The 25800-nt window shown below is 43.8% G+C and overlaps 1 protein-coding gene across 8 annotated transcripts in view; it reads left to right on the plus strand.

Annotated features, from left to right (window-relative positions):
* Positions 1–25800, plus strand: part of HMBOX1 (homeobox containing 1) — a 140876-nt gene that overhangs the window by 108159 nt on the left and 6917 nt on the right. For all 8 annotated transcript variants that reach the window (XM_077812354.1, XM_077812360.1, XM_077812353.1 and 5 more), the window contains one exon: positions 25285–25367. In XM_077812354.1, coding sequence (XP_077668480.1) covers positions 25285–25367 — 83 coding nt within the window. The remainder of the gene's footprint in view (positions 1–25284; positions 25368–25800) is intronic.

The raw sequence follows: 25800 nt of genomic DNA on the forward strand, positions 1-25800 counted from the left end.
AGTCGAAATTGAAGCTGCAGGTTTTTTTCATGCCATCTTCCAGCTCAACCCCGGGGAGTAAAATAGGATACACATGTTATTGGGATGTAGCAATAAGGAGCAGTTCAGCTCCTTTTCATAAAGGCAGCTGAAGCGCCTAGTGCAACAGCAACAATCAAGTTATTCATGCATATCACGCTCATCGCTATAGTATCGATGGCATTTGCACACCCAGCAGAGCACTTGGTGAGGGCTACAATCATGCCTCCAACCTATATGGTGTTCAAAAATTCACATAGGGTTTTGTTCTCTCCGATGCACATTGATGCCTGCCTCCTAACTCTGACATAGCAAGGGCCTGATCCTGCAAAGTGGTTCTGCACCTCCGGGGGGGGATCAACACTTTCGGCTCCTAAAGAAATCTGTGGGAGATGGAGGCTCTCAGCCACTTTCAGGTTTTGAAATATGTGCTCTCTATTTGTGGGAGCACTTTCACTGTATAAAACACTTCTCCTTTCCTTCACTCAGACACTGAGCCCTGTCACCTAACAGGAGTCAGCCTGCTTTTACTGATGCTGAGTCCACAATGTTAACTACCTTGGGGGCCCAGTGCTGCCTCCCTTCCTCAAGCAAAAGTGTATTACTCACAGGGATGGTCTTGGTGAAGTAATGAGACAATCCACAGAAGTGAGGCTTTGCAGTCTTGGGGTCCGTAAATAGCAATTGTCTCCAAGTCTTCTCTTGAGACTCCACCAGTGTCTATCTGTGGTTTGTTAAATCTGTTCCTCATAAATGCTTCTCTTAAATGGTAAACCTGTGCCTGCCCTGAAGAGTCTGTGTAATGGAAGGCCCCATCCTTTACTGGAAGCTGATAGTGCAGAGCCTTGCATCAGTGCAGAGTTGCATAGCCTTCAGCAGAGTTTGCACTAACTAGGTAAGTAGTTAATATAGCGTGAGACCCGTAGGAGAGTCACTCCAACGGTGTTTTCCTCTTCATTTCTCTTCCCCTTTCCTTACTTTGTCCCTTAAATATAATGGGTTAGAGGTTTAGCATTAAAACAAAAAGTTGTGAAGTACCTTTACAACCGAGTGTCCCCTCTGCAAGGTGATAGTTGGGAAATGACAGCGAAGTTGCAGTTCTGCACCACTTTGAGGCTGGACGTTTAATTCACTGTGTCTACTGTACGGTCTCTCTGATTTAGAATTGAAGCTCTTTGGGGCAAGGAAACATGTCTCCCTGCCCCCCCCCCCCCCCCCAGTTACAATGATTATTATGTTGTTTTGTATTACTGTAGCACCTAGGAGCCCTAGGTGTGCACCAAGCTGCCATTGTGCTAGGCACTGAACAAACACAGAACAAAAAGGTTTCAGAGTAACAGCCGTGTTAGTCTGTATTCGCAAAAAAAGAAAAGGAGGACTTGTGGCACCTTAGAGACTAACCAATTTATTTGAGCATGAGCTACAGCTCATTTCATCGGATGCATACTGTGGAAAATACAGGAGATGTTTTTATACACACAGACCATGAAAAAAATGGGTGTTTATCACTACAAAAGGTTTTCTCTTTTGTGGGGGGAGAGAAAACCTTTTGTAGTGATAAACACGCATTATTTTCATGGTTTGTGTGTATAAAAACATCTTCTGTATTTTCCACAGTATGCATCCGATGAAGTGAGCTGTAGCTCACGAAAGCTTATGCTCAAATAAATTGGTTAGTCTCTAAGGTGCCACAAGTACTCCTTTTCTTTTTTTACAGAACAAAAAGACAATGCTAAACACAACCCTCTTCTCCTTCAGATCCCTCCTCTGACACCTACCAGAAATCAGTCTATAATGGTTTGGCTGTACCTCAGTAAGGGAGGGACAATTTTGTGCGTTAGAAAAAATGTCAAAATTGGTTTGTTTAAACTATCAGAAACCAATATCTTGTGCAGTAGGATACCTATGTAACCAGGTGATCTTATTTTCGTTGCTTTCTCCCCCTCCTTCCGCGCCTTCTTTCCTTTGTTTGCCACACTCATTCCTTGCATCTTGTCTCAGACTGTAAGCTCCTGGGGGCAGGGATTGTCTTTTGCTGTGTGGTTGCACAGTGTCTCCTGCAATGGTGACCTGATCCTGACTCTAGGCACTGCTGCAATGCAGCCAGGGTTTTGTAAACAAATATTAATCACTGACATGTGCAAATACATTGCCTAAAGCAGGGGAAACACCTGAGTAGGAGCTCAGGGATGTTGCACACATTATACACTTGCATGTTACCACAGTCCCCAGGCCCACCAATTTTATGACTCATAATACATGCTTACGCAGCCGGGTTTCCTGATGCCTGGCCAGTGCTGATTACCACTGGGAACAGAAAGGAATTTTTCCGCTTCTGTTTATAGCATATAACACTGCACAGTGATCTGGTTGCTTCACAGTGGTGGTTTGCTTCTTCATCTCTAGGATTTGGCTGCTAGTGGAGGCAGTTGATCCAACTCAGTAGACCAAAGGATTTTCCTTACCAGTTAGACACGTTCCCTTGTTTTGTGTCCTCATAGCACCTGGTAGTTCTGATGTGCCACTCATGGAAAACACTAAAGTGCTGTTGGTGTGTCCCATGGAGCACATAGTGACTGCTTTTAAGTGGGCCTCGCGGGCTCTTCTTGGATGCTTCTAGCTTTCCATGTGATATTTGTCTGAGCATTACTGTGCAGTCCTTGTTCTCCTGTGCACTCTTCGTTGTTTAAGTTAACTCTGCTGTGGACTAGGGCACATGCCAACCAATTCCTGGCCAAGGGCAAGACATGCTGTTTTAAAAAGTGCATCATGTCTCCAGTGACCCATCCAGTGTGCATCCTCTCCATTTGCCCAAGGAATGACCGTCTGAAGTTGCTTTTGCACTGTTAAAGTGAGCGCTGGCTGGCCGACTGCTGTGCCAAAGGTAAATGTGTCTTTGGTCACAGATGCATAGTCTAGTTGAATTATGAGGATCAACTGACACGCCATGTTTATCAATTTCATCAAAGACACACCCAGGACTGTCCCTTCCACACCCCTTTTGTTTGTGTTTGTTCCTGTGTCTACAAAGGATCCTGCAATCACATATTTAGTACCACTGCTGCATTGAATGGGCGTCATGGGTGTACAGCACCACTCCGGATGTGGCTCTTGAACTGCATAAGGAATGTGATGGTTTCATTTGGCAGTGTTCCTGGTTTTGATTTGTGTAAATCAGCTGCAACTCTTGTGGAATTACACTTGGTGTCAAACTGGTTTATGTGAGATCAGAATCAGTCCCTGTGAGTGTACTTTCATGCCATGGATACGTGTGGTTATATACAGTGCATGTGTATCAAAGGGTCTAATGAGTTTATTCTGGATTTCCAGAATGCCGCTTGTGGTTTCTGTAATTCAATTCTCCTGTTTTTGCTGCTTTTTGGAATTTCTCCCAGGACAGTTTTATTAGTTGTTAGGCTTGGGTTTCGGACAATAGATTTAGAAGGTCTTTCTTTCTGTTTTTTTTTTTTTTTTTTTTAATTTCTTTCTGAATATTTATGCTCTGAAGGTTAAGAGGAGCAATAGTTCCGGAAAGTGAAGTTCTATATTTAACTGCAAACAAGGTGTGGTTCAGACAACTGCAATGCGAGCTCCCTCATGCTGCCTTGCCAGTGATATCAACCTTGACCTGCGGGGAACGTTCTCTTCTCTAGCCAGCTGCTCGTGAAATATGCTGAGTTGTATGTGTGGTGGTGGTGTGGGGTTCACCCTCCTTTGGGAACAAAGCGAAGATTATAGTAATCGTTTCGGTTGGAATCTGAAGTTAGGCTTGAAAGTCTGTTCCTTGTGCAGGTTTGTGTTTTTCTCTATTTCATCTAGTCCCAAAGATTCTTTCCACAGCATCAAAATCACCCTTGTTTCTTTCAGCTTCTCTCATTAGAACTGTCAGACTGAAAGTTCCCTGGGGGATAGAGATATATATATTTTTTAATGAAACCATTTCTGCTTTTTTTTAAACACGTCTGTGCTTTTCCCTCTAATTATATACCTCAGAACTCAGTTTCACTCCTTTTGCAGGCTTTTCATTAATGCTGTGCCATCTAGCGGTAGCAGCCGAATCAACTTGGGAGAACATACCCATTTCAAGGCATTCTGTAAGAGGCCTTTTCAAAACAACATCCTTTATACAAGTACAGGAACTCCTCGCTTAAAGTCGTCCCAGTTAACGTTGTTTCGTTGTTACGTTGCTGATCAGTTAGGGAACATGCTCGTTTAAAATTGTGCGATGCTAACGTTGTTTGGCAGCCACCTGCTTTGTCCACTGCTTGCAGGAAGAGCAGCCCGTTGCAGCACGCTGATGGGGGCTTGGAACAAAGGTGGACCAGCAGCCCCCCTAGCAGCTCCCCCTAGCAGCTCCCCGCTCCCCTAAGTTCCCTGTGCAGCAGCTGCCCAGCAGGCTGTCAATTGCGGGCACTTCAGCTGTCCCTCCCCACACTGCCATGTCTCTGTCTCTGTCTGCCCTCCCTCCTTTCCTGCTGCATTGTAGAGTGTGAGAGTTAACCCTTGAGGGCTCAGCCAAGTGCGAGTTCATCATTTAGCAGCAAGGCATTCCTTGGTAAATATCCCACCCTCTGACCCCACCACCTCAACCAAGCTTCACAATCATCATTGCTGTGTGCAGAATTAAATTGTTTGTTTAAAACTTATACTGTGTGTGTGTGTGTGTGTGTGTGTGTATATATATATATATATATATAATATAATATAGTCTTTTGTCTGGTGAAAAAAATTTCCCTGGAACCTAATCCCCCCATTTACATTAATTCTTATGGGGAAATTGGATTCGCTTAACATCGTTTTGCTTAAAGTCGCATTTTTCAGGAACATACCTACGACTTTAAGTGAGGAGTTCCTGTATGTATTCCATTGCCAGTTTGGAGGGGCAGTGTTTTCTTTTGACAACCATTCTATGAAGCTGGAACATGTTTAAATAAAAATAACACACACAGCTTGTACATGCTATTGTAAACGAAGCTGTTACATCAGTGATGCAATTAATGTGTGTACAGCACTATTTATTTATGGATTGCCTAAGTAATAAGGTTTTGAGGTTTCTGGTTTTGAGTTTTATTTCTACTTTGGCTTTGTTCATAGAATCACAGAATATCAGGGTTGGAAGGGACCTCAGGAGGTCATCTAGTCCAACCCCCTGCTCAAAGCAGGACCAATCCCCAGTTTTTGCCCCAGATCCCAAATGGCCCCCTCAAGGTTTGAACTCACAACCCTGGGTTTAGCAGGCCAATGCTCAAACCACTGAGCTATCCCTCCCCCCAAAGGAACTTAAAGAAGAAACAACCTATACTAGACAAAGACCTAGACTAGCATCTGGTTAAATCAATCTAGACATTAAAAAATACTTGGCGTTTACAAGTTCAAAGCACTGCACAAACATTAACTCACTAATCGTCACAGCCCTTCAGAGATGTTGATAAATACTAGCCCCATTTTACAGATAGAAAACTGAGTCAGACGTGAAACAACTTGTTCAAGGCCACAAAGTGAATCGGCAATAGAGCTGGGATGAGACTTCCTGACTCTGCAACCATTGCTCATTCTTCCACACCCAGCTGCCTCCTCTCCCCTTTCCTCCCCCTCAGAAATTGCAGGGACAGCTCATCAATGGCAGAGGGATGGTCTAGGTAGCTTCATAGTTCTGCTTTGGGTTATTTTTGTTTCTTCCCTCTCCCCCGCCCCTCATTATTTCTACACTACAGTGGAGAAGGGAGAAAGCCTGACTTTCAACTGGCCAGTAAACATAAGTATGCCTTTCCAGGCTTACAGGAACTGCATGAAAGGAGTGTAAAGCAGAGAGTGGAAGAGGGGGATGGAGATGAGGATGAGGAGTTTATACTTGATGAGGAAGCAGAAGAAGGGATTTGAGTTGTATGCTTGGGAGACTCACACAGGGTGTGTCTATGCTACACTTCAATCATAGGTGTGACTGTACCACACAGACATACCCAAGCTAGCTCAAATAACAATAGCAGTGAAGCTGCAGCAGCATGAGCTAACCACTCAAGTGCATCCCCAGGGTTTCAGGCAGGGTTGTACAGCTCGTGCTGCTGTGGCTTCCCTATTGTTGTTGATTTTTTCCACTGCATGCATCCGATGAAGTGAGCTGTAGCTCACGGAAGCTTATGCTCAAATAAGTTTGTTAGTTTCTGAGGTGCCACAAGTACTCCTTTTCTTCCTGTTGTTGTTTCAGCTACCTAAATCAAAGCTAGCTTGGGTATGTCCGCACATGCTGCAGTCACACCTTTGATTGCAGTGTAGATGGACCCACAGACATATTAGGGAAGGTACCAACAATCAAAAATAACTAAGCCTCAATAGTTCTCCCCTCTTACGCTCTCTGCTCACCTGGAGTGGCCCCATGTCACAATGACCATCCCGCTGGCTAAAGAGGATTGTACCCACTTCCCTCCAAAAACAGTCGCTGTTACTTTGTGCATTGGCTGCATGACATGACTAGTGCAGCGCACCTTCTGCAGTGCACCCAGTATCTGCTGGCATGCAGAATAAGCAAGCTTGAGTCCCATGGTGAGGAGTGAGCGATGTCTGCATTGACACTCATTATTAAAAAATTATCCTGCTTATGAGCATTATTACTGTCACTGTCCCAAGCACTGGGCTCTCACCGCTTACCTGGGGAGAAAGAGATCCATTAGCTTGTGAAATAGGAAAATTGCCTTTGTTAATTTTATCCCATAGTTCTGGTTTGTTGCAGAACCTTGATATTGGTCCCACAGGAGATCTAAGGGCTTTTCAACACTGCTCTGCAGATCAGGTGACAAGGGTGTGAAGAGCAGTGTGCACCAAAGTGCGGCACTGTAATACCCCCATGTGGACACTGCAGGCGTGAACTAAAAGGTTCCTAGTTCACATTAATGTAATCCTCTTCAAACAGGATTACATTAATGAGAACTGGGAACCATTAATGTAATCCTGTTTAAAGAGGATTACATTAATACAAAGTAGGAACCTTTTAGTTCATGCCTGCAGCATCCACATGGAGCAGTTACAATGCATCCCTTTGGTGCACTCTGCTATTTGCACCCACTATCACACACACCTGCAGGGCAGTGTAGATGTACCCTGTTTCCTGCCTAGTGTTCAAGAGGGATCTAAGTTTAGAGCTCTGCTTGTTCTTCCCTTCCCAGCCTGGCAACAGAGCAGAAGGGAACTGGTTTTCAGACTCTTCACATACTGGTAGAGACAGAACATTGCTCTCTTGTCAATATGACAGATGCCACTAGTTAGCTCAGAAATTCCACTTGTGTTCCTCAGCTTGATTTTGGAGAAGCAGCATGAGCAAGTGGATAGAACTGGAGCCTGTGGACAGTCAAACTTTGGCCACTGTCTTATGGTGTGATCTTGGGTGAGTCACTGAACCCTTCTGTGCCTGGCTTTCCCCATCTCTAAAATAATGATCTGCATCACCAGCACACAGAGAGGGGGGAATACCTCCTGCAAGACGCCATGGGCCCAAAGCTCCCATTGAAGTCGATTGAGGGATCCTCAAGTCTTGCTGTTGACTTTCATCTTTTGAAGTTCTGCAGGATCAAGTCCAGTTGGAGGCTCACTTCATTACATGCTTTGAGGCCTGTGGAAGGAATGGCAAGCTAATTTATTATTTGCTGTTCATATTTGTGAAGTGCTATTGAGATCCTCCAGGGCAGGCACCTATACACCATATTGACTAAAAGGACATGTCACAGTTTAGACACAACAGCAAGGGCTTTTTACTGCTTAGAAGCTCAAGTGCTTGGACTCAGGGTCACCGCTGTATGTTTTTATAAAATGCAAGAACAGCCGTATTATTCTTGCTGGATAGTGCCTTCCTTATTTTGGATTACATCGAGCATGTTCCATTTTAGACATGCATACTATGCAATTAGCTTTCTGTTCTAATCAGTAATGATCAAATCCCAGTTTTTCCAATCAGATTGCACACAGTAAAATATAATACATACAAAAACTTATGTTCAAACAGCTCATCAGGCAATGCTGTCTTGTAAGGATTTTGCACCTAATGGGTTATTTCTCTTTTGAGGAGAATTTTGGAGCCTTTTGTAACTTAATTTTCTTTTTTTTGTCTTCAATAAAAGAAAAAATAATCCTCTTAGCTAACTACTGGTTACACTTCATAACAATCTGAAGTATAGCAGCATTACCTGATACTATAACAATACATTTTAAAATGGGCAGCTCCCCATATCGAATCTTGACACTCTCCCATCTTTCTCCAGTACTAGTCCAGGAACTGTAGTATTCTTCTGTCCTGCTCATGCAGGTGAGAAGCAGCAAATCTATGATTTCAGATGAGGCCTTAAGAAGAGAGTCCTTTCCTAGCAGCACTGGAATTGCTATAGCAGATCAGATCGAAAATCCGTCTGTGTTTTACATTGATCGGATGCTTTAGAGGAAGATGTAGTCCCACCCCTTTTTTTCCCCATTCCCCCCAAAATAGACACTTTTGGTGATTACACAGCTATGGGTAAAAATTGATATTCAGCATCAATTTTTATCCTGACTAGGGTCGGTGTGGGCATTCTTATTATTCATATACATATCTAATCCTTCTTGAATCTAAGTTCTTTAGAGTACTTTGTGAGAACCACAGGCTAATTATACAAAGAATAAAGAATTTCCCTTTTATCAGTTTTTAATGTGTTGCTTTTTAAAAATTTCACTGCCAGTCCCTTTGCATACTGAGAGAGGATATAACGGAGCACCTCCTTTACCTGCTTTGTGTCATTTGTTTTATATATGACTGTCGGATCACTTTTTATTTATTTCCTCGCTGAACTAAAGAATTCGATTCCTCTCCTGATATTGGAAGTTTTTCCATGCCTCTAATAACGTTCTTTGCCTTTTTATGGACCTTTCTCATTTCTGCTATGTTCTGTTTGAGACCCCATTTGGGTAAAGAGGAGCTGACCAGAACCAATTGCAGTATGCCAGGGGGAGGGCATGCTATCAATTTGATATCAATATGAAAATATTTTCAGGATTAGTCTCTAACATTTCAAAACAACCTAACTTCTTTTTTGCTTTGTTGGCCACTGGTGTAAATTGATTTAGTGTATGTTTTGAGCTGTGCACGGTGATACCTAGGTCTTGTTCCTGAGTAGCTTACAGTTAATTTAGAACCAGTTAATGCACAGAAGAAGTTGAAAATTGCTCCTTCCAATGTGCATCGTCCTGCATTTATCTACATTGGACAAATGTTACGGTTGAAATTCAGTCATTTGGTTTTTGTTAAGTCCTTCGAAAGTTCCCAACAATTCCTTTAATATCCCAATCCCAAGAATCCCTATTCTTATGTAATTTAAAGAGTTTTCTTTCTGCAGTCTTTTCAGTCTCCCTCTTTTAGATCCAGGATATTAATAATGTAATAAATAACACTGGTTCTTTCAGACTATAAGCTCTTTGGAGCAAGGAATGTCATTTACTATATCTTTGTAGAGAGCCTAGCAGAGTGGGGCCTCAGCCTTATGGAAATCATTAATAATAATGGTATGGAACCTTGGTGTACCTCTTTACTAACGTCCTTCTATGCTAAAAATTGACCCTTTTTTTACCTCTTAACCAGGTGTGGTTGGTTGGATTTGTGATTAATTTTGTATTTTCATAAAGAAACAGACAATGAAAGATACAAGGTGTAAGTCATTTACCTTTTTGTGCTTGTTTCCAGTACTGCACGCATCACAGGGTCTCCAATAGAATTATGCAATTGTGCAGTTTTACAGCTTGTCAAAGCTGCAAAACTGGACAATACCACACAGACATAACCTGTTTGGTAACAGTAATAAAATAGGGGAAAATATACATGACTAAGGGAAGGAGGGACCAAGAGGTAGGGAAAAAGAGGAGGAGTTAGGTAGAATGGAAGTCTGACAGTCTTTGAACCATCTCAAAATTCTTTATCTAAACGTATCTAGAAATGTATCTGTTATAATTGCTCTCTACAGGGATAAGCTATTCTTTCTTTGGCTGTGAACTCAGACAGGTTCAAATACCGCTGCTCTATTCCGGGTATATGCCTTACTCTTCCATTTTTGTAAAATCATGCACTTGGTGATCGTTGCAGCTCTCGGGAGCCAATGTCTTTGTGGTGGAGTTAAACCTAGTTTAGCAGGTAAATAATGTAGTATATAATTTTCTAATTATGTTTGGCTGCTGTCCACTTCTTTCTACAGCTCTCTTAACCAGTTTTAATCTGACAGATTCTTCTCACCCAGTGGCTACTTAGTTTCTTTAATAGCCCTTGTAAGGGATCGTATCAAAGGCCTATCTGAAAGTCCAAATAAATTATATATACCAGTCTCCTTTATCCCTTAGCATGAATTCTAAGAGGTTGGGTTCCTTCACAGAAGCTTTGCAAACATGTCCCTAGCATATTGCATTCAGTCTAGATATTTTATAATGATCTATCAGCTACTGTTTCTATTAATTTAGGTAAGGCTCACTCAGGTGGAATTCCCTGGCTCTCCTCAGCGCCTTTTTTAAAGGTGGTACATTTTTGGTTGCTCTTTAGTACTCCTGTATATTTTACTGTGTTCTGTGAGCAGGATGCTGGAGAATTCAGTGCTTTCCAGCAATGCGGTGGTACCTTTATGTCCTAGAGAACAGCAAATACTACTGTTCAAAAAACTGCTTTGGTTTAACTTTCACCGCTTGGCTCCTTTCCAATCTGCTTAGACTTCTCTGAGAGAACTTATCAACTATGACCTACAAAGTTGAGTCGTGTAGAGCCCAAGTTCATCTAGGGAGATCTCTGCTTCTCACAGTGAAATCACCCAGCTCTGCACAGGGTATTATCTTCAGGGCAAACCTTGCTTAAATGGATTAAAAAATTAACCTCTTGTGTGTTCTAGAAATAACTGTAAAGGAATTAGCAAGCAGGCTAGCATCTTGTCACCTTCAGTTCTGGGGCATCTTATTGTCAGCAGTTAGATGCGTGGCAGTGGAATCCAACTCAATGCATCACTTGGGTTCATTCGATTCTCATACCGTTCCTCTCCTAGAAACTAGCTTTCCTGCAAACTAGTCTTTGAATAGAGTCCCAAACCCACACCAGAGGAAATAAACTATCTAGCAGCAGATGTAAGATATTTGTCCAAGCAACATTTGGAGTTACTAGCAGGAGAAATTGGGAAATTAAGTTCCTGATTAAAACTCTTCGGAGAGGTTGTATCATGTATTTATGTAAGCTCTGTCGGGTAGTGGAGTGCTTTAAACAGGGAGGCAAAAGGATGCGTCATTGGAGTATCCTATGGGCTTTATCTGCAGAGTGTCACTGGGGCTTTCTTCTTCCATTTTGTGTCTTATACAACTGCTGGGTTTACAAAGGAGGCCTATTTTCCCTTGATGGCACCTGTGTAACCCCCACGTTTTGTTACATTTTTAAATTTGTTTCCAGCAGCATGCACCTTATGCAAGGTGCTGTACAAACACCAAAAGGTTATTTTGTGTGCAACAAAGAGGATGACGATAGGGCAGGGGGCCACACAACATACGAGTAAAGTGAGCACACACGCACACGCCCGCCCCCTGTACTCCATAATCTTCTGTTAATCAGCTGATCAGTTTCTTGTTGGCAGCCCCACTCTCAGTAGCGTGGGATGTGAATGCTGGAGGGAAGAATAGACCCCCTCAAGAGTCTTGGCTTTTCTGTTGAATTGAGTATGGGGGGCAGGGCGGAGGTCTAGGAAGAAAGAGAAATCCTGCGATTTGGAGCTCAGGCCTGGGAATCGGGAGCGCTGTGTCATGTTCGTGGTTTTGCTGCTGATGATTTCCTATGTGCACGCCCCTTAACTGCTCAGTTTCTCTCTCTGAAAAATTGGCCTAATAATACACAGCTATCTGAGAAAGTTGGCGGGAAGTGATAGTCTTTAATGTTAATAAAGGGCTTTGTGACCCTAAGCTGGAAGGTGCCTTAGAAGTGTCAAGTATTATTACAGGATTTTATATTAGGTAACATTATTACTCTGAGCACCCTCATCTTTTTCAGATGTCTTGTTTTTGTAAGTAAAAGGTTAATATAAATGCAGGCTATAAGAGTGTTTATCTCCTGCCCATGGAGGCAGTGTACAAGCGATAACTTTACCATATATTACAAACAAGGTGTTGCTGTTACAGTCCGAACTAGATAGTTTAATCCTGCATTTTGCCAAGCACCTTTACATGGCACCACATAAGAAGTGGCCTGAACTGGTCTTTTGAACCTGTGTATAATCCATTAATGACTTCCAGATGTTATCTGACCTGCAACTTTACCTTCCGACTGTGATTGCTTAAGCTGTCCCAAGCTAAGCAGGGCTGGGTCAGGTCAGTACTTGGGAAATGGCAAAGGGAAACCTAGGGCACTGTGGGGAACGGGTGCTGGTAATTCAGCAATAGCGCACTCCATGTTGACAACTCTCATGATTTTATCATGAATCTCACTATATTTGTTTTTTTTTCTTAAACCCTTAACTCCTGGAGGCATGTGATTAGGTGAGCATCTCAGCTTTTTTTTTTTAAAGCAAATTTCTAGCCCTCAAGGTTGCAGAGAGAGGCTGAGAAATGTGACCACAGTGAACCCTGGCTCAAAACCCAGAAGGCAAATAAAAATACCCCCCCCCCCTTTTTTTTTTTTACAATCATGATTTTGGGTTCCTTATTTTTAAACACTTGGCAATACAGAACTCCTCCTGACTCAGACCAGAACTTTATGCCCCTACGCAGTTTTGAAGGCTGGGCTGAGCTGGGCTGCTGGAACGACTGTGGTCCAAATGTGACATAAAACATATCTTGTCATTAAAGCTCCCCGGGCACTTTTTGCAAGAGCTCTGAATGAGGTTTAAGACAAGTAATCCACTTTGTTACCCTTTACTATAGTATCCAATCAAGCCCTGAAAACTTGCATTCACTGCTCTGACGAAATGAACCCTTTAATGATCACAAGTGGTCAGGGCCTCAGTTTTACCATACATCTCTGCAGGACGGTACCTCCAGGAGCAGAATACCTGCTGACTTTGGTGGTGCATTGATTTGTCAGAAAGGGTGCCATTGCTGAATTGGCAACACCCCTTTCTGCAGCGCTTAGGTGTTCCTTGGAGGTTCCCTGTCCAAGAACTGACCCTTCCTTGACTTAATTTGTGAGAACTAACTAATCCACAGCACAAGGCAGTATAGGTGGATAGCTATATTTGGGGGTAGTTTAGTAACACTTGCACAAGGTTTAAAGTTTTGAATGAGTTCCTTGTTTGATGGGCGTCTATATAAAAGTCTCACTTGTCACCCTATTAAATCTTTGCAAGAGAAGCTTATGCACAGAGGAGTTAATATCAAGGTACATAAATATATCTGTAGTCTATAGTTCTGATGTTAAGTAACATATATCAAGTAAATAAAGCAATAAGACAAGCTATAATGATTCATACTTAGGTGCATTGTTAGGCACAGCTTTCAAGGTGTATTGCCCCAGCTAGTTGTGAATTATTACAGAATAATTCACACTTTATCAAGTCTTGGTGTTTTATCTACTTGCAAGCTTTAAAAAATTTCCTGTCCCTTTTCTTCTCTTTTTGTCTGTCAGTGGTTCTGTACATACTTGTTCTAGGAACCAGCAACACAGTTAAGCCAGGGGCCTCTCTCAACGATTTTAACCACTGTCTGCATTTAGTGCCTTCAAGGTGTTTTAACCAGGAAGGACCTCTCTGTTTCAAATGTTTAATAATTGAGAATCTTTCTGTTGAGCAGAAAATTTCTGTATGTTATCAAAAATATTTTAATTACCATATTCAATTAACAGGAAGAATAAATTACGCCTTAAAAATTAAATTAAAAATGCCTTAGCTATAATAAAGAATAATTAACAATTAGAGAGTAGTTACTTTGACAGTCTGACGCTATAGATTAGGAAGTGAAGATCACCCTCCGAAGGTATGAGACTTTCAAAGCTATTGTAAGGTAAATTCAGTTTTTAAACAAACACATTTTGAGATAATTTTAATAGTTTGATAGAACTTTGCTGTGCTTGAAACTGCTGTCAAATTAGTGAGGAGAAACATATTTTAAAAATACAGTTAGTCTTATAGTAGCTTTGAAAGTCTTTGCTTTCTCATGCATTGCTACAGGAGATACATTACCTGTGCCTGATCTACAGTATCAAACTATATGCATGCTGGGAAGCATTTTGTAAATTGCTGTTTCTCCTGGGAGATCCAAACACTTATTTGTAGTAAAGGAAATTGTAAAATCATGGTAAATATTTTTTTTTAATCTTGTGAAATTCATTATATATATAAATTATAAAAAATATATATTAAAGTATATTAAAATGTAATGACTATTTTACCTATCTATGATCTTCTAAGTAACCTGCACCCATTAAGATCCCTCCTCCACACTCATTCCTTCCATGAAAAGAGCTGCAAGAATCTTCTGAGACCTGGAAGATATGCTCTTATAGTGAGACACTCAAGAAGCTCAATATATTTAGTTTATCCAAGAGAAGGTTAAGATATGCCTTGATCATAGTCTACAAGTCCCTGCCTGGGGACGAGATGTCTGACAATGTCTCTTTAGTCTCACTGAACAAGGCATAACAAAATCCAATGCTTGAAAGCTGAAGCTAGACCAATTCAGATTTTTTAAACAGTTAGGGTAATTAACGATGGCAACAAATTATCTAGGAATGCAGTGGATTGTCCATCTCTTGAAGTCTTTAAATCAAGACTGGAGCTCTCTTTCTAAAAGATCCACTCTAGCTCAGCCAGAAGATATGGGCTTGATGAGGTTCTTTGGCCTGGGTTATGCAGGAGGTCAGACTAGATGATCATAATAGTCCTGGCCTTTAAATCTACAAAGACTCCTAGCTAGATGTATAGATCCTGCAGTTGCAGACAGCAATAGAAAAACCTAAGATAGCTATAATTACCAACTATTTCTCTGTGTGGAAGCCATAGTCTAGGAGCCTCCCACAGGACTACTCTCGTCCCCATTTGGGAAATTGGTAGCTCTAGCATCTCACTGACCTCAACTGCAAAATTGACTAGTGAGGAAAGAAATGGTCTTTAATACTAAATAAACAGTACTGCTCATTTGATAGATATTGGCGAAAGGAACTATGGTCGTGTGGTTAAAGAACTTGGTGGGGATTCAGGAGATCTAGGTTTGAGTCTCTATTCTGCCACAGACTACCTATATGACCTTGAGCAAGCTGTTTAATCTCTTCATGCCCAACAAGCGGCGGTAGCTATGTCAACAGGAGAAGCTCTCCTGCCAACATAGTGCTGTCCACACCGGCACTTAGGTCGGTGTAACTTACGTTGCTCAGGGGGGTGGCTTCCTCACATCCCTGAGCGACATAAGTTATACCGACATAAGCAGTAGTGTAGACCTAGCCCAGGGGTCTCAAACTCAAATGACCGTGAGGACCAAATGAGGACTAGTACATTGGCCCGAGGGCCGCACCACTGACCACCACTACCACCCGCACTGCTGCCCTGGCCCCGCCCCCACTCCACCCCTTCTGTGAGGCCCCGCCTCTTCCCACCCCTTCCCTGCCCCCATTCCAACTCCTTTCCTGAAATCCCCACGCCAACTCCGCCCCCTCCCTGCCCTCAGAGGGTTCAGCAGGGGGTTGGGGTGCAGGAGGGGTGTAGGGTGTGTCAGGGGGTCAGGGTGCAGCATGCGGCAGGCAGCTCAGGGCAGAGGGGTGGGGTGCAGCAGGGGGTTGGGGTGCAGGAGGTATGCGGGGTGCGGCAGGGGGCTCAGGGCAGGGGGTCGGGGTGCAGGAGGGGTGTGGGGTGCAGCAGGGGGCTCAGGGCAGAGGGTCGGGGTGCAGCAGTGTTGTGGGGTGCGGCAGGGAGCTCAGGGCAGGGGGTTGGGGTGCAGGAGGGGTGCGGCAGGGGGCTTTAGGCAGGGGGGTCGGGGTGCAGGAGGCTTGTGGGGTGCAGCAGGGGGCTCAGGGCGGGGGGTTTGGCTGCAGGAAGGGTTCGGGGGGTGGATCTGGCCTGGTGCCATGCGCACCGGGGGCAAGACAGGCTCCCCGCCCCACCCCTGCACCTCTCCGGGAAGCGGCCGGGACCTGCTGGGGGGGCGCACAGGGGTCTGTGTGTTGCCCTGGCTGCTCCTCCAGGTACCTCCACCCGAAGCTCCCATTGGCTGGGAATGGGGAACCGCGGCCAATGGGAGCTTCGGGGGGAGGTACCTGGAGGAGCGGCCGGGGCAACACACAGACCCCTGTGGCCCCCCTACCCCAGGTCCTGGCCACTTCCCAGAGCAGCGTGGGGGCAGGCAGGCGGGGAGCCTGCCCTGCCCCCGGTGCACGCTGGGCCGGAGCCGCTCTAGGTAAATGCTGTGGGGGCCGCAGGGAGCTGGCGGGCCGCAGAAAATAACCCCTCGGGCTGTGTGTTTGAGACCCCTGACCTAGCCAGAGACATGCCACCTTGATAAATGTACTAACGAGGGATAAAGTCGGCAATTCAGTTGAAGCAGCTGGCAGAACTTCTGTGCTTGTTTGGAAAGCAGAGTGTGATGCGGTTTTCAAACAGAGTAAACGTGGAGCTTAAATTCGTGGCGGCCTACAGCTACTAAACACAACTCGGGAGCCTTGAAAAAAGAGTGTGTCTGGAAGCAGGAGGACTGCAGGAGCGTGAACACAGCCCCTTGTGGGACAGGCAATTTATACCCATCAGCAATAACCAAATGGGAGCTGGTGTTGAGGGGTTGTCACTTCCTCCCTCCCCTGGACAGATGGTGGCTATAACACAGGGCGCTGTTCAGGCTCCAGCAGGTACCCAGAGAACCCCACAGAAGATGAAATATTTCACAGCTCAAAAGCTTCCTTGACAAATAGAAATGAATTACATGTGGAAATGATTAGGTATCCTGAACCCCAGGCTGCTAGAGTGGCACCCTGTACTAATGGTTCCAAGCCATGGGTCTGTTTGGCAGTATTGGTGTTTCAGGCTTTTGAAACTAATACCCTAGACCCCCTCTCCGAGCCCCAGTGCTGATGCCCCAGTGCTATCCATTCTTACACTGCTAAGGAGCTTAGGTTACTTCGAACCCTTGTCTTTCCAGCAGTTGGATGTGGAGCAATAAAACTCCTACTGTGGATCAGTGGGATCACAACAGAATGGGAGGCTGAGGGCATTAGTTGGTGTATATAAGATCTTGGCCTGGAAAACTAAACTCTACAACTGAGCAAAAAGGTTGGCAGCTATTCCTGGAATTCAAATAGGGGCACCTTGGTGGAGATGTGTAAATGTACATTACAGAGCCCTGGGCTGAGATAGATTCTCTGACTGTCATTGTCCCAGGCACATTATCCCTGAAAGGTTTTCTCTGAATCTGCAATTTTTTAGACTTCAGTGTTATTGAAATGAAACTGCTTCAAGGATATCTCCATTCTTTCCCATCTTATGGATTCTCATTTCATGTAAATTATTTGGCCACTTTTCATTTTAATCCTTTACTGTCATTCTCTGCAAAAGAGATCATTTGGTTTCTTCGCTGAAGGTGTTCAGTGATTACTCGGCTGACAGCTGCCCTTTGTCTAGAAAGCATAATCCCTTTGCAGGATTTAGTTGTGCCTGCTTAATCACTATTTTTCTTATATCTTCTAAGTTTGCTTCATGGCTTTTCTTCTGAAGTTTTAGGGAACTTCCAGTATTGTGAATGGAGTGTTGTCTTGTGGTTACAGCTGTGAACTAGAATTCAGGATTCATGGGTTCTGTCCCTTTCTCTGGGGGAGAGTGTACTCCAATGATTACAACAGGAACCATAAATGAGGACTCTTGAGTTGTTTTCTGGGTTGTGGCAGGGAGAATGGATGGTGGTAACAACTGGGTAGCTCTGCCACCAGAACTGTGGCCAGTGGCAAGTTCCTTAATGTCTTTGTGCCTCAGTTTCCCCATCTTTGAAATGTGTATAATAACACTTACCTACCTTACAGAGATATTGGGAAGCTTTTAGGGCTTGTCTACATGGCACCAGCAGCGAACTAGGGGGATGTGATTTTGAGAGTATTCTAATGTATTGGATTGTAACTGTCCCATGTAGAGCCTGCTAGCACACTCTGAAAAAGTACCTAGTGCGTGGTAACATAGTCCTTTTGCACCTTGTATGCAAGCCCTTAGTTGTTTTGTTTTGTATTATGGTATCACCGATAGGGCCAGATGAGATTGGGGCCCCAAAAGAAGTGGAGGAGGGTGTAGATGTAGCATACAATATTTATAAACCACTTTAAGATCTTTGCATGAAAGGTGTTACAAGAGTGTAGGTTAGTATAGTGGGAGTGTGGTTTTTACTGTTAAGGTTGCATAAAATATTCCATTCTAACCTGTTTTTCGTTGCTTGTAACTTTCTGAGATCTTTGTCTTTTAGACTGGAAAATTTCAGTCTGCTCTGCCTGGAGTAGCTGACAGAATTGCTCGATCAAAGTATAAAAGCTGAACATGGTGGGGAGAAGGAACATTGGGGATTACGAATGTTGATGGGAGGAGCTGTCCAGGAGACTGGATGTGGAGGAAAATGTGAGTTGAGTTAATAGGAGGGGCAGGAATGGAGTTGTACCAGGCTATTAGAGGCTTGATGGGTGAGTGGGGGGAATTCAGATACCGCATAGGGTTTGAGCTAGAAGGGGCTATGGACAGAGGGTGAGAGAAGTGATCTCTACTAATGCAAACCACCTGTGGTTATTGTGCCAGATCTGAGAGTGAATTTGTCCATTTAAGTGTGAAGCAGGGGGGTTCTAGTTCTGCTTTAAACCTAAATCTCAACAATCTTAACTGACTTCAGAGTAGCAGCCGTATTAGTCTGTATGAAGTGAGCTGTAGCTCACGAAAGCTTATGCTCAAATAAATTTGTTAATCTTAACTGAGGAGTTGCTCCCAACACCTCCTTAATGCCCACCCTCACCACATCCTGTGCATCCGCCATGAAACTTTGTTATTGGCATGTCATTTCCTCCTCATGTTGTGAAAAGGGTTAGCTTGTCCAAAGGAGCCTGCTCCCACTCATCACAAACCTGAGTTCTGTTATGGGTAGCAAGCATTGTTCCCTTTCCAAGGCACTGGAGCCAGCCAGAACATATGGTAGCCTGCAGCTTGTTAATAGTGCATTCAGTGTAGCACATAGCTATGGGCTGAATGAGAGGCTCGCTAACAGCTTCTCCATTTTCTTCTCTTTATTAATATGTCTCCCCGTTTCTCAGATGCAGAGCTTTTCCTGCATTTTTACGTTGGCTTTTGTTTGCTTTTCTTTACTAAGCTTGAGCATCGTCCACCAGGTACAGGGTTGTGGATCATCCAGCGCGTACAGGAGTACAACATCAGGCTGTCACCTTATGATTTTAGTACATGACAGTTTTTCCCTCTCTTTCTAATTTCGTGGGGTTTGTTTTATGTTTTGTAGATTTTTGGCAAGTATCTGTAAATGAAATAGAGTTTTCACAGGAAACCTAATACAGCTATTTGTGGCAGATTTGCAGACTTCAGCTTTGGACTAGATTCTCAAGGGGAATTAGGTATTTAAGTGCCCCTTTAGGCACTGAAGTCCAACATTTTGGCATCACTGGCATTCGCAAACCACCCCCATTCAGCTGTCGCCTAACCCTGAAGGCGTCTAAAGTCCCGTAGGCACCTACATTTCTGCAGATGTATGTGCACGCTGCCGACTAATTCCTGACACTGCCGAACAACTCAGCACCTAGCTCATGCCTAAGCCCTGGTGGGTTTCTCAAACTAGACGTTCCCCCACCTGTGTCGCCTGGTCCTGTAGGCATGCTCTCAGCACACCCAATCCACGAGGAGTAGGAAGGGAGGATGGTGGTAATGATGTCTCCCTAAGACCCAATAGCCCAGTGGATAGAGCACTCACCTGGGATGTGGGAGACCGAGGTTCAGATCCCCAATCAGTGTTGGAGCAGAGCTTTAGGTAGACATTGGGCCAGGGAGAGCCTAGTGATTAGTGCATAGATTGCAGTCCCTTATACTTCAATCAGAGAGATTGTGAAAGCCACACCACGCAATAGCCTACACCCCACTGGTCAGTATACTCACCAGTGAGATGGGGGATCTGGGTTCAAGGCCCTGCACCACATCAGGCAGAGTGGGGATTTAAAACTGGGTTTCCCACTTCTCAGGTGAATGCTCTAACCCCACTGGGCTGTTTGGTATCTGTGTGGCCGTGGTAGAACCATCACAATTTTTCATAAGAAAGGGCTGGCTTAGGAGCCTGACTAGAGAGGGAGAATCCCGAGCAGAGGCACCTAACTCCTTTTGAGGGGTGGGACTTTGGCAGCTCCCCACTCAGTGTCTTGGCTTCTGTGAATCCCTTGCCTAGGCGCCTACCACTTTCCATGCATTGCACAGGGACAGTAGGTGCTTAACTCTCAGTTGTGAATTCCTCTAGGCGGCAGGGTGCCTAAAAGTTAGGAGTTGCAACTCCCAGCATCTACAGCTATGTCTACACTGTGCACCTTACAACTGTGGGGTAAGCAGTGTAGCCGCTCCTTGTCATCAGGAGAGAGCTCTCCCAGCAACAAAATAAGACCACCCCCAACGAGGGGCAGTAGCTTTGTCGGCGGGAGAATGGCTCTTGCCAACAATGCACTGTTCACACCAGCGCTTTTTGTCATTAAAACGTTTGTCATTTGGGGGGGTGTTTTTCAAACCCAATTACTAAGCCTAACTAGTTCAAAGCTTTAATAAGAGAATTTTAGGACAATATATCACCAACTTAATCAAGCAGAAGTAAAACAGAGAGAGCAGGATAGAGTAACAATCAGTTACCCAGTTCTGGGGTATAGGTAGGCTGTTTTTGTCATCATCAGGTCCATGCTGGTTCTCTCTGATAGGGTCCTGCTTGGCTCCTCGTCCTCCAGCCCCCTTTGTTATACATGCGTCCATTATACCTTGTCTCGTAACATCAAGCAGGCACACGTTATTAAAACTACCTTATTTATAACCATTCGATTCTAAATATATTTCATACACATATAATAACTAACTCCAAATCCTTCTAACTCATCCATTTTTATTTATCCTGCTAAAACTCTAATTGGTACCGCCTTGTCTATTTTTTTTAACCAGCTGTCCTTTTATTGCTTTCACATATTCCATTATTTCTTAAAACAGTTGTCTTATTCATACTTGTCTGCATCTTGTGGCCTTGGTTGACTAGTCCTGTCCAGTCAGAATCCATCCCCCCTAGTCTGTCTTACTAAGGAGAGTTGCGTCTGGCTAACAAATGACACATTTGTCTAGTGTGCTTAGCCCTGTTATCTACACCAACCAAGAATCCACTCTAGGTAAGACACAAACCAGCTTCATGATTTTTTTAGCCTTTGAAGTTGTTTTACCAGTGTTTTGAGAGCTGTGTCAGCAAGATACTTACAGGATGCAACAAATTCCTTTACATTTTCGTATTACACTATTAAATATATAATATGTGTTTTTCTAACACATTTCATTATACATTTCTTTACACTTTCTTTCCTTGTTATTCCCTTTTCGAAAAAAGTCCTGTACAAACACAATCCCCGCAAACAGAAATTTGTAAGGGAGGACAGTTCTGTGCTGAATATTCCATGGTACTGTATATCCAAGGGATGGTATGTTTCAAAGAATGAAAATTACATTGATTCCAGGCCTGGGAAATTGCCAAATCAAATAAAGCCCTGCAGCCTTTGCTGATGCTTCTGGAAGTGTCCCTGCTGCTGCCTGCATAGAATTTTAGAGGTGGTGAGCACCAGCAATTCCCATTGAAATCAATGGGCCCAAGTCTGCGTCCTTGAAAGTCGGTGGCCAAACTTGCCCTGATTTAAGACAGAATGGCGCCAGGCATAGTGTGGATTGTAGATGTGTGTAGTTTCTCAGGATTTAGGCCCAGATCCTCAAAGGGAGTTCAGAGTTGCAGCACTCAGCATTGCAATGGAATCTACAAAGCTGAGCTAAGCTCCCTGGACAATGAATGGAGAGAGATGGGTGCTTGAAGAATGGGATCCACAAAAGCCAGCACATTAGGTGGCTTCCTGCCTAAGCTAGCTGCATGCAGACAAGATGGGTGTGTCATGAGCCCCACCCTTCTCACAAAGTTAGGTGCCTAAATCCAGGCTGCAAAGAGGTCCCTATCTCTGCTTGCAATCCACAGCCTGGAGCCCCACTCCTGGAGCCAGGTGACTTAAGTGCCTAACCAGTTTCTTGTGAGAATGAGCTAAACAGGCACCTAACTCAACCCCAAATAGGAAGAAGTGGCAGCGATACCTCCTTTAGCCCAGTGGTTAAAGAACTCCCCTTGGGATGTAGGAGACCTGGGTTCAATTTTCCCTTGTCCCATCGGGCAGAATCCTACCTCTGAATAAAGTGCCCTAACCACTGGGCTATTCTGATGTGGGTGTCTCAGTATCTCCTGTTCAAACTGTTTCACTTTGGATAAATACCTAAATAGACATCGGGGCAGAGAGAGAGAATGACACTGTATCCTAGTGGTTAGAAACACTCACCTGGAACTGAGGAGTCCTGAGTCTGGTCCCCCTGCTCCGGTGATTCTGATTTATCCCAAGTGGAACACCTTCAACAGGGGAGATTGAGGGAGAGCCACATGAGAATATCTCATAGCCCAATGATTAGAGCACTCACCTCAACGGTGGGAGACCCCTGTTCAAATCCTTTTCTCTACAGCAGGCAGAGGGGGGCATTGAACGTGGGTGTCCCACTTTGCAGATGAGTGCACTGGGCTAAGCGTTATGATGGGGGCCCCCACTGCTGCCGCCTCCTCTGGCCAGATTTTGAATGGAACCCAGTCCAAAAGGCATGCTCAGAGCTCGCCTACCAGATCAGGTCCCGCAGACGAGAGAGGTGGGCAAAGCCTATCTTTCCAGGCTTTGTGGGTCACCCTGGGGCTTAGGCAGGAAATAGGCATTCGTACACCTAGAGCAGTGGTTCCTGAACTTTTTGCCTGCATGACCCCATTTTCAGCCTCCCGTGAGCCCAGACAGCATGCAGGATGCCATTACCAAATGTCATCCTCTGCACAGCTTGGCCTTGCATGCACCATACCCACAAGGCTATGCTGTGTGGAGCAAAATGGCGTCTGCACACTCGGGATTGTCACAACCCCATCTGCTGATGGCGCAACCTCACTTAGGGTCATGCCCCCTCATGGGGAACAGCTGGCCTAGCGTGAGGCTACAGTGCGCATCTCTGGGCGCAGAAACATAGAGGCCTAGGAGACTCGCAGCAAAAATGTAAGCACTGAGTGAGGTTTAGGTGCCTACAGGATTAGGTGACCACCAAGCCGGAGTTCCGTGAATCTCGGTGGAACCCAAAACTAGGAATTGTGTCCCTGTGTTTGGGATTTAGGTGCCTACGTAGACCTGGATCTTAGTCCGTAAGAGAGACTCTCAACAAGAAACCTAGAAGAGGAAGGGTGGGTGTGTGTGTGTGTGTGTGTGAGAGAGAGAGAGAGAGAGACGGTATTTAGTACCCAAATCACTAATTTCTATATTCTGCTCCTCGCTTAAAAATGTAATTTCAATGGTTGCAGTTGTTCTCTAAGCAAGCAAATCAAATGTATGCACATTAACAGTACTTCTTGCTGTGCGAAATGAGCAATTTATCAAGGAGTAGCCAGCCCGCAGGCAGGGCTCCGATCGTGCGTGTAGCTGTAACTACAAAGTGCAGGGTGAGCAGCAGGGCTGGAAGGCAAGAAAAGAAAATTCAGGCTGGACATTTACAAAAATTTACTCACAATGAGGCTGCCTTGGCTGTGGAAGAATCTCCAGAGCGAACTAGGGGGAGCGCTGTTACCTGCCGGTGTTTGCAGGTAGCTTGGGAACAAAATATTATAGGGAACAAAATCATGCTTTTAACAGCAAGGCGACCTAAATTGGTTTCATCCGTTTATTTATATATAGTAACTTTTAGCTGAAAAATCAGGGTATATCGACTATATGAAGTTATGCTGGGAGCCGATGCGCACAAAGATGCGGTGGCGGGGTGCACACCTGCATGTGTGTGTGTGTGCTGCCTCCTTAATGAGTCCACTGCTACATAGTCTCCTGGTAAAAATAAAAAGCTAAATTTGTTCCCTTAAATACACAGCAACAATTTTAAGAGTCCATTACCAAGCTGACGGGGGAACTTCTGTAACTTTGACTTTTACTTTTGTAAAATAACCCCTACAAATACAAATATATTCCTAGGATGAAAACTGAAAAGCAATGAAGTGATCCCTGCATATAGGGTCTGAATCAGCACCATTGACTTCAATGGGAGTTTGATTGGTCTTACAGGTTTTAAATCAGTTTGTTTGAGCTTGTTAAGGCTAAGGAAAACATTTCTAATAGTAAAATTATAATTTTTATAGCAAAACTATAGGTATAGTAAAATAATTATCAAAAGCTATAGCACTCAAATGTTACATTAAAATAGTATCTTATTATCCTATAGTAAATTTACAATTATTAAATTGCAAATATAATTTTAAAAGTGCATACTAGAGTTAATTCATAGTTCTTAGAGTATTACTATATAGTTCTGCACTCACAGAACCCTTGTGAGAAAACCACTACATTCTCCCACAGTAATGACTCAAAACAGCTGTAGTTATGTGTTTCCTGGTAAAATGTGAAGATTTTGGTGGTCAGTGTGGAAGTAGGTACGTAGTGAATGAGAGATGCTTACTGAACCCTGAGAATCAACATAAATATTGAACATTGTGCACTGAATGAGACGGCTCATGCAGAAAAAATAGTTATCACATAATGGGGGGTGGATCACTTGATATACCTGTGTTCTGTTCATTCCCTCTGGGGCACCTGGCATTGGCTACTGTTCGAAGACCGGATACTGGGCTAGATGGACCTTTGGTCTGACCCAGTATAGCCGTTCTTATGTTCTTAATTAAATGAGTAGTGGTGCCTCAGTACTAACGGTGGGGTTTCCTACCAGAAGTGCTTCACTTTGCAATAGTATCTTTGGTATTTGCCGCATTTTCTATTTTTTCATACATACTCACTTGCTATAGGGAACAGTGCAAGTGCGGCGGTGACATTTGGTTATCTAAGGTGATTGAGAAGGTTTTAAAGGGGAACTGTGTGTTCACATGTAATACATAAACATGCACATACTGTTTAACATAAAACTTAATGTGTCTGTATTGTCCCTTTAAGACCAGTGCATTTACTAGCCATTGACACCTTTTAGTGAAGCTGTTCTGGTGCATTCATGTTTTGATTTCTGAAAACCTTTTTTTTTCCTGAAGTTACTTCAATGAGAATCAATATCCTGATGAGGCAAAGAGAGAAGAAATTGCAAATGCCTGTAATGCAGTTATACAAAAGCCAGGTAAGGACCTGATCACGCTGTTCTTCTCAAAGGAGTCTGCAATTAGATTTCAACATCTCCTGCTAAATTCAGCAAATCTCATTTTATGGCTGTTACTAACAATTTAGTGCTCTCAACCAGTAGTAAGTTTTTCCTAGAGCGCTGTATGGCTTGTGTCATTCACGCTGCTGTACTTGGATGAACATGAGGGCTAATGTAGTTTTCAGACCAAAACACTGATGTCTGAAAGTTAAATTTCTACTAATTAAAATAGTAGAGAGCTAGATGTGAAGTTCAGCATCAAAACATTTCATATATACAGGGTCATGTGGGGTATCCATAGAAAGGGAACAAATTTCAGAGATTTGCATTCTTTAAAGCCAATTATTTTTAGTTTACTTTTACAAATATGTGCGCTGCTTATCTGAGGATCTCAAAGCCCTCTACAAAAGTG

Source organism: Eretmochelys imbricata, chromosome 3 (genome assembly GCF_965152235.1).
Source record: "Eretmochelys imbricata isolate rEreImb1 chromosome 3, rEreImb1.hap1, whole genome shotgun sequence".
Taxonomy (NCBI): Eukaryota; Metazoa; Chordata; order Testudines; family Cheloniidae; genus Eretmochelys; species Eretmochelys imbricata.